Genomic DNA, 15000 nt, shown 5'->3' on the forward strand with positions numbered 1-15000 from the left:
GAGTAGAGTAGAATGGAGTAGAGTAGAGCAGAGTAGTGTAGAGTAGAGTAGAGTAGTGTAGAGTAGAGTAGAGCAGAGTAGAGTAGAGTAGAGGAGAGTAGAGTAGAGTGGAGTAGAGTAGAGTAGAGTAGAATGGAGTAGAGTAGAGCAGAGCAGAGTAGAGTAGAATGGAGTAGAGTAGAGCAGAGTAGAATGGAGTAGAGTAGAGTAGAGTAGAGCAGAGCAGAGTAAAGCAGAGTAGAGTAGAGTAGAGCAGAGCAGAGTAAAGCAGAGTAGAGTAGAGTAGAGTAGAGTAGAGCAGAACAGAGCAGAGTAGAGTAGAGTAGGATGGAGTAGAGTAGAGTAGAGTAGAGTAGAGTAGAGTAGAGTAGAGAAGAGCATAGTAGAGTAGAGTTGAGTAGAATGGAGTAGAGTAGAATGGAATAGAGTAGAGTAGAGCAGAGTAGAGTAGAGTAGAGTAGAGTAGAGTAGAGCAGAAAAGAGTAGAGTAGAGCAGAGTAGAGTAGAATGGAGTAGAGTGGAGTAGAGTAGAGTAGAGTAGAGTAGAGTAGAATGGAGTAGAGTAGAGTCAAGTAGATTCAACTTTATTAATCCTGAAAGACATCAACACAACACAGTAGGCCTTAAAAGTTTTGCTCACCTAGAAGGAGCCATGTGATGCATTAATACAAAAGACACACAATTGTTAATTGCTATGCTCTTGGTCAGACCAATTCTTGAAGAGATGAGAAAGTCGATGATAATCAGGCTAATGCTGTGCATTAACGAAAAGACACACACTGTCAGCGTGACTTCATGCTGAAATTTTACTGGAGAACTCCCTATCTGGGCCAGAGGCGGAACAATTGCACACAGGGCCCCGGGGCAAAATACTGATAGGGCCCCCCATACAGATTTTCAAGGTCATAATAGGGACCCCACCACCAATACAAAACAACCGTGGGCCCATGGGCAAATGCCCTGCTCGCCCACCCTATACTGCCCTACAATCTTAGAACGCAGTAACTCTGAAAACGGCAAACTGAGAAAAAAGGCTTCAAAGTTTTCCATATGGCGCGACAACTGTGTTGTCGGTAAATTGGTGGTGACACTTCCTGGTAATGCTTGGCTAAAACCCCCCAAAAAACAACATTTATGTGTCTTTTTGCCACAAAAAACAGAGTCACTGCGTTCTTGGCTGGTATTACTGCCACAAAATGGAGTTACTGCAGGAGTTACTGCGTTCTTAGCTTGTATTACTGTCTACTCCCAAACCAGTCCCATTGGAACGTGCAGCAGTAACTCGCCGACTTACTGCGTTTTTGTTTAACCTTTTTTGGGTAATTTTTGCACTTTCAAAATGAGTTTTCTCCAAAACGGGACGGTGTTGGACCACCATTTTTGGACACAAGACAAATGAGGTAGTTTAGAACCGATTTCCGATATAATTTTTTTTTCGACCATTTTGAGTTACTGCGTTCTAGTATTGCACGGCAGTATAGCTCCGCCCCTGATCTGAGCACATGGTCTCCCAAGTTACCCATTATCTAGTCCTAGTGTATCATGGGCAGTGATGTACCCGAACGCGTTCAATGAACGAAAGTTCATGAACGAGTTCATATTTTGAGCGAACGTGAACTGAACGGACAGTATTTTCTAGATGATGAACGAACTATGAACGCGTTCATCTGGAGCGTGAACGTGAACGTTCATTAGTTCTTCATTCCGTTCATTCCGTAGTTACCAGATTTCATTAATATTCCTGCAGAAACCGCTACTGAACACAATGTCAGAGAGTCTAATATTATTTCTTATCCATTCTCTCTGACAGCGTCAGACACCATTCTCTCCGACTGTCTTAAGTCTCGTGCAAAGAGGCGGGACCAAGCAAACAGCAGGCATCGCTCTACTTTAAGTCAAAGCGGCCAGCAACCAGCCAGCAGTGTGCGAGTTTTCTGATTTCCGGTCACTTTTTAGATTAACGCATCTAGCAACCGTCTTCGGGGCGTTCGGAACAAGTATGGAGTGCTCTCGCTTCACTAGGCTATTTAAGTTAAAATGCGCTGTGCGCAGCACCAACAACAAGAGAAAGCTGCCTGCTGGCATGTTGCAGGATGGCAAATTTTGCGCATGAGACAGAGAACAACAGTGCAGGAAAACGTTAGTCCACGCATCCGATTTAAATCCAGTCCATACAGTAACAGAAAAGAAGTGAAATCGCTCAGCACACAGTGTCTAAACAACAAACACTCTAAAGGACTACTAGGCCTACTGATAAACCACTCTTAATGCAAAACTAAAATACAGTAGACTAATATCTAACAATCTCATTGTTAAAACTAATTTAGGCTTTAGGCCTACACTTTTTTCAACATGGGGGTGAGCTGTGAACTGAACAATGAACTAGTAGAAAATTTACTTTCCCAACACTGCAGAAAACACAGTTAAGGACTATAGGCCTACTCTCTATTACTACTAATAATAAACCGCTGCTCTAATGCACAACTAAAATACCGTTATATCCAACAATGTCATTGTTAACACTAATTAACCCATTAAATAATGGCTATCTGTGAAGCATTTATATGGGCTTTTTCCAATTAATTTTGATTTGTTTTTCTTTTCTTTTTTGGGGGGGGGGAACTGAAATGAACTAGTTCATTTATTTTGTGAACTATGAATGAACTAGTTCATTTTGAAAAAAATATGAACTATGAACGAACTAGTTCATTCTGAGAGCTGTGAACTTGAACTTGAACTAGTTCACGTACAAAATGAACTTTCCCAACACTGATCATGGGTAATGTAGTCTGTGGTGCATCATGGCTAATATGTGAATCAATACATAACCACCACACCTGCACATAACGCAGTGCTCACCTGCACTGAGGGAGACATTTGAGGACGGACAGGCAGCTTGAAGGACACGTCACCCGCAACATGCCTAAAAGTGCATGATGGGTAATGTAGTCTAGTTAAAGCAACACATAACACACACTTTCTCACCTGCACTGAGGGAGACATGTGAGGACGGACAGGCAGCTTGAAGGACACGTCACCCGCAACGTGCCAGTGCTTGGATCTCACCACTGAAGCCTGAGTGAAGCCATGGTGGACAATCTCCCCTTTCGACGTCACCTGCAACACACACAAGCACACTCAGCATTATGCCAAGCAGGTTGGACACTAAGCACAATGCTACACACAAGCACACTCAGCATAATGCCAAGCAGGTTGGACACTCATCACCCACATTTTCTACAGTATAGTCCTGTATTTTCTACAGTATAGTCCTGTATTTTACAGTATAGTGCATTATGTCTTCTTGTTTCGACAGCATATTCAATATTATTGAAGCCTGAGTGAAGCCATGGTGGACAATCTCGCCTTTCAACGTCACCTGCAACACACACAAGCACACTCAGCATAATGCCAAGCAGGTTGGACACTCATCACCCACATTTTTTACAGTATAGTCATGTATTTTCTACAGTATAGTGCAGTGTGTCTACAATATAGTGCAGTATGTCTTCTTGTTTCGACAGCATATTGAAGCCTGAGTTAAGCCATGGTGGACAACCTCCCGTTTGGACATGACCTGCCACACACACATAGCATTTTCCCTGCTACAGTAGATTGTATAATGCCACATACAAAGACTCTCACCTCCTGGACTCAGCATAATGCTACACATGTTGGACACACACCATCCACATTTTCTACGGTATAGCCCTGTATGTCTACAGTGTAGTGCAGTATGTCTACAATATAGTGCAGTATGCCTCCTTGTTCGACAGTATATGGAAGCCTGAATGAAGCCATGATGGAAAACTGAATAATTTCACATTATCACTTTAACAATTTCACTGTATTACCTTGTCAAATTGACCTGAAAGAACACACAGGAAACAGAGGTAGCATTTAAAATCTGCGTGCAGATTTTATTGTTAAACGGCCGGAGGAGTTTCAGCAAAATCCCCTAGTGTATACAGAAAACAGACCTATTTAAAACAGTCCCAGCCCCCCCAGTCCATGACGTCATCTTTCCTATCATGAATATGTAAAACTATAAAATAGTGACATATATGGTCTCGTCTCCCCCTGGTTCCGTGGGCCCTTACTGGCGTCTCTCTGTTGATGGATTAGTTCCTCATAGCCTACAAAAGGTCATAGTTCAGCAAAGTGGTCTGTGAGAGACTGGGAGGGGAGAGATGTCTCTGAGACGTCACATAAATCAATGAGCAAGGGAGAGAGAGAAAGAATAACAGAATACCAAAGTATAACCAAGAAACTCCTAACGAAAGGTTACACTTTTATCACATTGTATATTTTCAATAATACATGTATAAATTTATTAACAAAAACCTCCCCTTTGGACACTCCCTGTAATGCATACAAGCACGCTCAGCACCTGAAACATGTATTTTCCACAGTATTGTCCTGTATGTCTACAGTAGAGATGCACCGGATCCAAGATCCGGTTCCGGATCCGGAAGGATAATAGGGTTTTTCACAGGATCCGGGTTGAAAGGACTTAGGGTGATTTGAAAGACTGGGGTGAAAGTCACCGGAGCATCTCAGTTTGACTTTCAAAATTGACTGTTGAGGATGTGTTAACTTAACCCATTAGTTAGGCAAGACATAAATTAGGCATATTATTTTTCAAAATCTGAGATGATCCAGTGACGCTTTTATAGTGTTGGGAGGGAGCTGCAGTTATGACCAAATCCACGACAGTCTCTCAATTCAGCACAGCATATTATGACAAAGGCTGAATCTCAAATGGTGCACTTGTGCACTTTAGTGTTCATGTTTCAGTGCATATGCCGTATTAGTTACGCACTGAAACATAGTGCCCGAAGTGCACAAGTGCGCCATTTGAGATCCAGCCAAAGTGTGTATACCAGTGCGGCAAAAGAATGAATCTTTTCGCTATGCATCGGAATAGTAGCCTACAAGAGCACTTTTGACCCTCTGCAGCAGGTAGCACAAAAAATAGAGAAAGCGTTTTTCTTCGCGCTCTTCTTCACTGTCTGGTGTGTCGCGGGAAAGGACTGACATGAACTAGGTTAAACGTCACCGAGTATCTCAGATTGACTCTGGAAACGGACTGTTGAAGACGTGTGAACTGAACACATTTGGCACGGTTCTAAATAAAAGCATTTTAATCTTCCACATCTGAGATGATCCGATGAGGCTTCTTTAAATTATAGAAACCTAACAAGCCCTGTCTTGACCACATCTAACATCTTCCAGTTCAACACAGTTTATTATGACAACAAGTATAGGACTACACAGAGCAGTAAAAAAAAAAAAGAGAGAAACATTTCGCTATAGGCTTCACGGGCGCTTAGTTTTAGGTTTGCCTGTGAGATATCCAATCAAAAAAATGAAATCTACATTCCAGTGCCGTTTATTAGCATAATCGCAGTAAAAGTCTGCAAGATGCATGAGACCGCAGTTGACAAGTACTACGCAGGGCTCGACGGCCTCTCCGATCCACGGAGAGAAGGTGTCGCCTACTGATTCTTCGTGTTCATTAGAATGTTGTTCCTTCTTAGACCTATAACTTGAGGGAAAACTCTGCTTCATCGAGACATAAGGCGTTTTCAACTAATCAGATGCGCTGACAATGAGTGATGAATACACATGTGCAAAATTCTGAGCCTTCAAGTCTACAAACTCCTGCGCGTGCTGATGTTTTTCCCTCAACCTCGAGCGCCCCTGCGCTACAAGCGTAGTCAACATGTTGGCTGCACAGGCAGAGTGCTCTCGGCTGCCTCCCCTCTCACCACACAGCGGGCCATTTAAATCTTCAATTCAACACATTAAAATAGCGATTACAGACTAAATATTTTCAGAGATGATAGACAAGATGTTAAACAACAATAATTTAATGAAAAAACGATTTCAGGAAAACATTGTTTCTCCACCTATTTTCGCTCTTTCCTGAGAAACGGCCAGCGCGACATCCGACGGGTTTTCCCAGATCGCATCACATTTAGGTGGATAAAAAAGCGTCAACTAAGTATAATGTAATGTAATGTAATGTAATGTAATGCAATGCAATGCAATGTAATTCAATGCAATGCAATGTAATGTAATGTAATGTAATGTAATGTACTGTAATGTAATGTAATGTAACATACCACATAGATGATATCCACCGGCTGCTTGAAGGTCTCCCGGGTGAAGTAGTACTTGACGGTGATGGTGGAGTCCTCTCCACAGGGGAGATCTCCCTCTATGGCCTGCACCTCCAGAGTGCTGTCTGAGGACGGGTGTTTAGGCCAGTCCACCTTCTTCCTCTCGTAGGTGTAGTGTGCTACTCTGTACGGCGTACGCCAGTCCACCTCAGGAGACAGGCTGGCCTGGGGGAGGCATACACACGCACGCACGCATGCACGCACGCACGAGCACACACACACGCACACACATGCATACACGCATGTACGCGCGCACACACACACACACACACACGAGCACACACAGACACACACACACACACACACACAGACACAAACACACACACAGACACGCGCGCACACACACACACACACACACACACACACACACACGCGCGTGCGTACACACACACACACACACACACACACACACACACACACACACACACACATACACACAGACACGCGCACACACACACACACACACACACACACACACACACACACACACACACACACACACACACACACACACACACACAGTATTACTATCTTTGTGAGGACCTTCCATTGACGCCAATCAAGGCTCTGAATTTACTTATTTTCATCACTGGCCAAAATGACTAGTAGATGCCAATCTTACCAGCCAAATACAAATTCAATAACGGGTCAAAGTGGCTATTAAGTTGAAAAAAAAAGGCAGGACGCCAAGGCACTCTTCTTAGATAAAACCGCTTTATTATAAAGGCTAGTTCATGTTTGAACTTAAATAATTAAAAATACTACCTTGTGCCCTGATGAAGGCCCTGCAGCGGGCCGAAACATGTTGGGAGTGGTAGCATTTTTAATTATTTAAGTTCAAACATGAACTAGCCTTTATAATAAAGCGGTTTTATCTAAGAAGAGTGCCTTGGCGTCCTGCCTTTTTTGATATTTTCTACGTCTTGGCCAAAGAGCACCTTCAAACCACCACCAGTTTTACCACTTGAACGCCGCAGCCCTCCAGCCCTCTACTTTCTTGGCTAGTAAGTTGGTCTTTTCTACCAGCCAAACTGAAATTTCACCAGCATTTGGCCGGTTGGCTGTTGTTAATTTAGAGCCCTGACTACAATGCATTTTACTAGCATACAAAACTATAGAATGCTAAACTGTGCCCTGTTAATAAACAAATGTTTTTTTTTCACTTTTAGTGATTTCATCAACAACAATTCAGCATATTAAATGGCTGTGTGGATCGACCAAAATGTCCTCACAACCACAAATGTCCTCACAGCAAAGGTGAAATGTCAGGTTTTGGTCCTCACAACAGTGGTATAACAAATACACACACACACACACACACACACACACACACACACACACTGCTCAGCTTACGATGAGTCGTAGATCATCGTCATAGTCTATGTTGAGTAGAGCCGTGTCCAGGGTGAAGTTGGCATCTCCTGTCGCATCTGTGGTCAGATTCTGTCTCAGACGCGGGTCCCAACGCAACCTGCAGTGAATGAATGATAATGTGCGAAATCTCTGAGAATTGTACACAACCATTACAGTAGCCTTGCACGTCATCCTACATACTTCCGCCAAGACACTTGGCTCCGCACTACGTCTGGTACCTGTCTTCTGTGGAGCGATGTTGACCGGTAGGATTTGCGCCAGTGTTCTGACAAATGGTCCTACATTGCAATTTTATCCTACGGTAGGATGTTCTGTCAGACATGTCTGTTAAACGGTCCTACATCGCCATAGATAGACATGACATAGTCAGACATGCTTGTTCAACAACTTATATAAGTTAAATCCTGTTGTTTTCCCCCGAAAATGTCCTTCCAGCTTCCTGCAATCGCGTCAGATCAAACAAAGTCCAGACCATGAATACGAAATGGAAATGGTAGTATTATGGGATGGTCAGGACCAGGCTACACAACCATGGCATTGCGGACGAAAGCAACCTGGAATGATTAATGAATGAACAGCTTGGTAAATCATTTTGCATGTCAAGACTTATACTATGACCTAGGGCCTAAATGTTTTGGGGGTAGTTAGATAGTTTCATGTATTCAGTGACAAATCTTTTTCAGTGATATGACAAAAGTAATTGATAATGTACCCACTGAGAATTGTACACAACCATGGCATGGCGGACAAAATCATTTGCTACGTATATGCCGAAAACAATGAGAAACTGATTTGACCATGTGCACAGGTAACAGCAGGAAGTCACAATTGAGCAAAGACTTTTGAGAATCATTATTCTGTTGTGAGAAATGTACAAAACCAATTGAGAAAAACTGTAATGTAAGAAAGAATGGAAGAACCACACACAGATGGGCTCCCTTTTTTACGTAATCCATAGAGAACTCATCGGTGTGCAGTTCTTCCTTGCCCTACATGACGCTTGATCTGACTGGGATTAATGTAACGAATAAAAAAAAGCACATCCATCTCAAAAATTGGATGCAGAACTAGGAAAGTCACATGATAACATAGATAAAGTCAGCGACACCACACTCCCGTTTCTCCTATTTAATGTGATGTTTCGGTGTCACATAGTATTACTTCACATTTACAGCGCCGCCAGTTAGTATTGGCACCACCTACTTTTATTTACAAATTGTGCAATATATCCAGAAATAAATGGAAATATACACAACTTTTACCATCAGGATCTTTTAATTGAACATTATAAGATATTTGGAATTGCCAAGTATTTATTTCCAAATGCATTTTGTAATTTCAAGCAAAAACATTTAAAAGGGCATGTCCAGGAATATCGGCACCCCTCCTTCAAGGGTTAATTGCACACTATTAGACAGCAATGGCAGCCTCTGAAGGTTTTGGTTTTCATCAATGACTGTGTTCTTTCATTTTTACAACCAATCCATTGCGCATTTGGTTGTGTTCTTTGGGTTTTTGTCTTTCTGGAGTGCACATGATGTTCAACTCAAACCAAGTGTTCTTGCCATGGTTACACATTTTACTGTAAATGATGATACCTGTCATGTCATGATGCCTGTCATGATACCTGTGATACGGTCAAATCCTCCAATACCTGATGCAACAATGGGGTGACATAATATTATGGATCGGACACCATGCTTGCTTTTTGGTAGGGTGTCCTTTTCCTTAAAGACTTTCTTGCAGAGTATGCAAACATGCTGTTTGTGTGAGTCACTGAAAAACTGTGCTATTGCTTCATCTGACCTTAAAACAGTCTTAAAAGGGCTGTGCTAGGCCTGTATTTTTTCATACAGCCGTCAGGTGTTCCCTGTTATGACTTTTATTAAGCAATGTGGTCTGCCTTGCTCTCCAACCAAAAGGCACTACTTTGTGTAGTGTTTAACACGGGGTGCTTATTGAAAAAAAACTACCCAGAACAGTTCAAAGTTGACCGTCAGGTCTGTAGATGTTAGTCCCTGTGTTTTTTCATTATTTGCACCGACTTCCAAAGACTTTTATCATAATATCTTCCTCTACCCCCCACATCCAAGGATGTTCTTTACAGCTCCATGTTTGGCAGATTTCTGAATAACACAACACAGTGTTGAAAATGGTTTACCAAGGTCTTTTGAGATTACCTTTTATTATTTGGAGGTCTTGTTTTTGTAAATAATAGTATTTGTGGTGTCCTCAGGCAGCTCCTCTGTCTTCAGATTGGTGAAAGACACACAAGATGTAACAGGTGGCTATTTAAACACAAATATCATAATTCCTTGCCTAATTCATGTTCTGTGTGCAAAAGCAATTAGTCAAAGGTGATTCCCATTTGCGATTTACCATAATTGAGTCAAATTAGGTTTCCAAAATGGTATCCAGTAAAGGGTGCCAATACCAGTGATCCTGGGAACTTTACCATCTTCAATTATTTCCCTCTCATAGTTTAGTATTTAATGCTGTTGATATTTTTTATATTTAGTTTCAACCACAAGCTATCTATAGAAAAATCATGGTTGACCATATTATTTGTTTTCTGGAGATATGTCCCATAATGTACTTAAACTTCAAGGGTGCCAATAGTACCTGGCGGCACTGTAGGGTTGTTGACTATGTGCAAAGCCGACAGATATCGCATCTAACATCGTAGGCTGTGAAGAGTTTAAGCGATATCACATCTGGACACTACAATGCTGATTTTCACCTTCATTTTGACATTCAATTTCATTTCAATTTGCACATATACAAGTAAAAAAAGAGTTTGATGCAAGGTGCGCCCCTTTCTGTTTGATTTTATGCGTTGTATTGGGCCAGCACCCTCAAAATTAACCCATTGATGCCTAAGGCACCTGCAAAAAGGGTGCTGAATGCCTGAGCCCCTTTAAAGAAAAGCTCAGCCTATAAAAACCTAAATATCTCAGCTCCTGAAGCACATAACAATATGCACTAAGTTGCATTTAAACGCTAATACCCTCATCCTTCATTGGAATGTGTTAATTAATCTCAAACAAACTGAGATTTTTAATTAAGTTGTCTCAAATCTCATGAGCCTGAATGTTGCGCAACGCAAGCCCAGGCCCAATTGTACAATTAGGTGTCATGTGACAAAAATGAAAAGAAAAGAAAAATAGTCAGACAATATGCATTTATAAGAGCCTGCAATCACTCCAATTACTACATTCACATAGGCCTATATGTAGTACATGGCTTCATAAGACATTTGCATACACTCTAAATGCTCTACATTTAAATAGAAACACACACACAAACACACAAACACAACACACAAACACACATGCAGGCACGCAGACATACACACACACACACGCACCTTGAATCCGTGAACAGATAGACTGCTCTGAAAGCCATGACCGTTCCATTGTAGTGGACCGCTCTGATCTGAGACATTAAGGGAATAGAATAGAACAGAACAGGACAGAGTAGAATAGAGTAGAATAGAGTAGAGTAGAATGGAATAGAACAGAACAGAACAGAACAGAGTAGAGTAGAGTAGAGTAGAGTAGAGTAGAGTAGAGTAGAGTAGAGTAGAGTAGAGTAGAGTAGAGTAGAATAGAATAGAATAGAATAGAATAGAATAGAATAGAATAGAACAGAACAGAATAGCATAGAGTAGAATAGAATAGAGTAAAATAGAACAGAATAGAATTCAACAGAATATAAAAGAATATCATATAATAGAACAGAATAGAATAGAATGGAATAGAATAGAATAGAATAGAATAGAATAGAATCGAATAGAATAGAATAGAATAGAATATAATGGAATAGGACGTTATTGTCTAGAGAACCAGGGAGCAAAACAGGACAAAAACATACAACTGCTGATGAAAAAGAAATTGAATGATGAAAAGATGAAAATAGTGACACAAAACAGTTTGCCGTTTGGAATGTAGAATGGAGAGTGGAGGGAGGGAGGCAAAATACTCTCTCTGAGGTTCAACAGGGGGGTCATCGCAGCAGAGAATGTTTTGGGAATCACTGACACACAGTACGTGGCGAAATACTCTGGTGGTGGATGTAAATAATTTCCTGTCCATAAAACAGTTAATCGTTTGAAATGTAGGAGGGTTGGAGGGTGGAAAAATACTCTGAGGTCCAACAGTACACTGTGTGTTTTGCATGGTCCTTGTCAATATACAGTGTGTGTGTGTGTGCGGGGTTCTTGTCAACAGTACAGTGTGTGTTTGCGGGGTCCTTGTCAACAGTACAGTGTGTGTTTGCGGGGTCCTTGTCAACAGTACAGTGTGTGTGCGGGGTCCTTGTCAACAGTACAGTGTGTGTGTGCGGGGTCCTTGTCAACAGTACAGTGTGTGTGTGCGGGGTCCTTGTCAACAGTACAGTGTGTGTGTGCGGGGTCCTTGTCAACAGTACAGTGTGTGTGTGCGGGGTCCTTGTCAACAGTACAGTGTGTGTTTGCGGGGTCCTTGTCAACAGTACAGTGTGTGTTTGTGGGGTCCTTGTCAACAGTACAGTGTGTGTTTGCATGGTGAATACTGTACCTTGCCCTGCAGTACCGCTCTGCTCTCTTCACTAATCTAGACCTGTTTGCTGTGTATATGTACGTATTGCACTAACGTATTAACTTAATAACTGAAGAAGCTACAAGAGCTTGAGAATCAGTGGGTCATTGGCACATTCTTGTATGGCTCGATAATTTCCTGTCCATGTTTTCGTATCCCATTTTAAAACATTGTGTAATTGTGTACCTTTCAGATAATAATAAAAGAGAAGAAATCATTGTTTCCCTTAACCCTGTCTCTGTTGTTCCTTACCAGACCTGTGGTGCCTTGGTTACCAGTCCATATTCTCGGGGTGAAACTCCCCCAGTGGCGTAGTCGTGCAAGTGCATATCAAAAGTGTTAATTCTTATCTTGGGTAATAATCATCAAAATATCCACTCGGTTACATTTGGAATGTAGTAGGGTTGAAGGGTTTCGCTAAGCTAGTGAAAGTCAATGGTACACAGATCCATTGACTTTCACTAGCTTAGAGACAAGCTCCCTCTTTTAAGTTGTCTTAAAGCAAGACAACGAGACCCAACGTCCGCCAACGGCACACACACACACACACACACACACACACACACACACGGACGCATACACACACACACACACACACACACACACACACACACACACACACACACACACACACACACACACACACACACACACACACACACACACACACACACACACACACACATAGAGGACACACACACACACACACACACACACACACACACACACACACACACACACACACACACACACACACACACACACACACACACACACACACACACACACACACACAGAGGACACACATACACACATACAGACACACATACAGACACACATACACACATTATTATTATGCATTTTGGTTAGAGAATCAAAACAAACAGAAAGCATTGAATTGGCTAAGTGCACATGCGCGCTGCGCAGACTGTGCAGAAATGTGTAAATTCTGATCTTGGGTAATTGTCATAAAAATCTCCACTCCGTTACATTTGGAATGTAGGAGGGTTTAAGGGTTGCGAAATACTGTGAGGTCCAACAGTACAGTGGGTGTCTGCAAGGTCATTGTCAACAAACAGGTGCAGTGTGTGTTTGCATGAACTTAATAGTAAAAGACTATTAAACGTGCAACTTCCCGCGTTGGAAACAAACGGCTATGTTTCTTAATATCTGGTTCAGTTTCCTTAAAAAAAAAAAAAAAAACTTCTCACATTAAGGATAATTATCAACTCGAGAACTAAGCAAGATAGATGGTCTCTAATGGTCCTAAAGTCATTACTATAGGTACATCATAGAGTACAATGGTCCTTGCCAACAGTACAGTATGGGTGCATCCCAATATGTGACCTTGCCTCCTCCACTTGTGCTTGTCTCCTCGTCCCGCCTCCTGGCCCCTCCTCCGTGGAGAAAACGATAAAGTTTCCCAGCTGTCAGCCTCGCCACAACAACTTTTGAGGGACTGTTTTTCATTCACCATCCCAATTGCAAATGAGAAAAAGACTTTTTTTACAATTGAGCTTTTGCAAGATATTGAAATATAATGCTGTTGTCAGTGATGTCATCATGACGAGAAGCGAGTGGAGGAGGCAAGTGGAGGAGGCAAGGTCGCATATTAAAACGCACTCTATGTGTTTGTGGGGTCCTTGTCAATATACAGTGTGTGTTTGCATGGTCCTTGTCAACATACAGTGTGTGTTTGTGGGGTCCTTGTCAACATACAGGTACTCTACAGCAGTGGTTCTCAACTGGAACAGTCTTGGGACCCACCATTTTCCACTCTCATTCGGTCGCGACCCAATTTTTTTAGTGTTGAGGTCTATTCAATGCAATTCTCAAAATGTAAAAGAATCGAATGACTGGTTGCACGCTATCTATCTCGCATAAACATTCAGATTGTATCTATGACAACAGATGACACGGAGTTCACTAGCCTATCAAAATAAAAGTTGTAAATTGTTGCAGGAAAAGTTGGATTACGTTTTTTTTATTTACACCAAGGCTCCGCGACCCACTCATGACCCCTCCGTGACCCACTTTTGGGTCACAACCCACCAGTTGAGAAACACTGTCATAGAGTACAATGGTCCTTGTCAACATACAGTGTGTGTTTGTGGGGTCCTTGTCAACATACAGGTACTCTACAGTGTGTGTTTGTGGGGTCCTTGTCAACATACAGGTACTCTACAGTGTGTGTTTGCATGGTGGTCGATGTATATCATTTCCTGTCCACAAAACAGTTAATTGTTTGGAATGTAGGAGGGTTGGAGGGTTGGAGGGTTGGAGGGTTGGAGGGTGGAGGATTGGAGGGTTGGAGGGTTGGAGGGTTGGAGGGTTGGAGGGTGGCGAAATACTCCAACAGTACAGTGTGTGTTTGCATGCTGGTCGTCAACAGTACAGTGTGTGTTTGCATGCTGGTCCTCAACAGTACAGTGTGTGTTGTATGTGCGTGGTGGTCATACTGTACCTTGCCATGCAGTACCGCCTTCTTCTCTATCTCGTCTGGTGTGTCAACAAAGAAAGCTTTCCCAAGAACGTAGTCCAGCTGGATGTCTTTGGTGGCTGAACGACTGATGCCTGGAGATGCACGCACGCACACACACACGCACGCACACACGCATGCATGCACGCACGCACCCACGCACACACACACACGTTGTTATGATGCATTTTGGTTAGAGAATCAACAAACAGAAAGCATTGAAATGGCTAAGTGCACATGCGCGCTGCGCAGATTGTGCAAAAATGTGCCTTCACGATTGAACCCAATCTCACCTGAGCCTTCCCCACCACCTCCTCTCTTTCTCCTCTCACCTCCCCTCCTCATCTCCTCCTCTCTTCCGCTACTCTCCTCCTCTCTTTCTCCT

The 15000-nt window shown here is 42.4% G+C and overlaps 1 protein-coding gene and 1 long non-coding RNA gene across 2 annotated transcripts in view; both read right to left on the bottom strand.

Moving 5' to 3' along the window:
* LOC134464130 (uncharacterized) overlaps positions 1–2924 on the bottom strand; it is a 4057-nt gene extending 1133 nt beyond the window's left edge. The window contains exon 1 of the long non-coding RNA XR_010037844.1: positions 2860–2924. This is a non-coding gene — a long non-coding RNA (uncharacterized LOC134464130). The remainder of the gene's footprint in view (positions 1–2859) is intronic.
* The window catches only part of LOC134464129 (alpha-2-macroglobulin-like protein 1), a 68787-nt gene that overhangs the window by 32455 nt on the left and 21332 nt on the right, over positions 1–15000 (bottom strand). Inside the window, exons 9-13 of the mRNA XM_063217589.1 lie at positions 14601–14710; positions 10927–10994; positions 7539–7656; positions 6129–6350; positions 2986–3117 (exon numbers count right to left, since the gene is read on the bottom strand). Coding sequence (XP_063073659.1) covers positions 2986–3117; positions 6129–6350; positions 7539–7656; positions 10927–10994; positions 14601–14710 — 650 coding nt within the window. The remainder of the gene's footprint in view (positions 1–2985; positions 3118–6128; positions 6351–7538; positions 7657–10926; positions 10995–14600; positions 14711–15000) is intronic.

The sequence above is a fragment of the Engraulis encrasicolus genome, chromosome 15 (assembly GCF_034702125.1).
Source record: "Engraulis encrasicolus isolate BLACKSEA-1 chromosome 15, IST_EnEncr_1.0, whole genome shotgun sequence".
In the NCBI taxonomy this organism is placed as follows: Eukaryota; Metazoa; Chordata; class Actinopteri; order Clupeiformes; family Engraulidae; genus Engraulis; species Engraulis encrasicolus.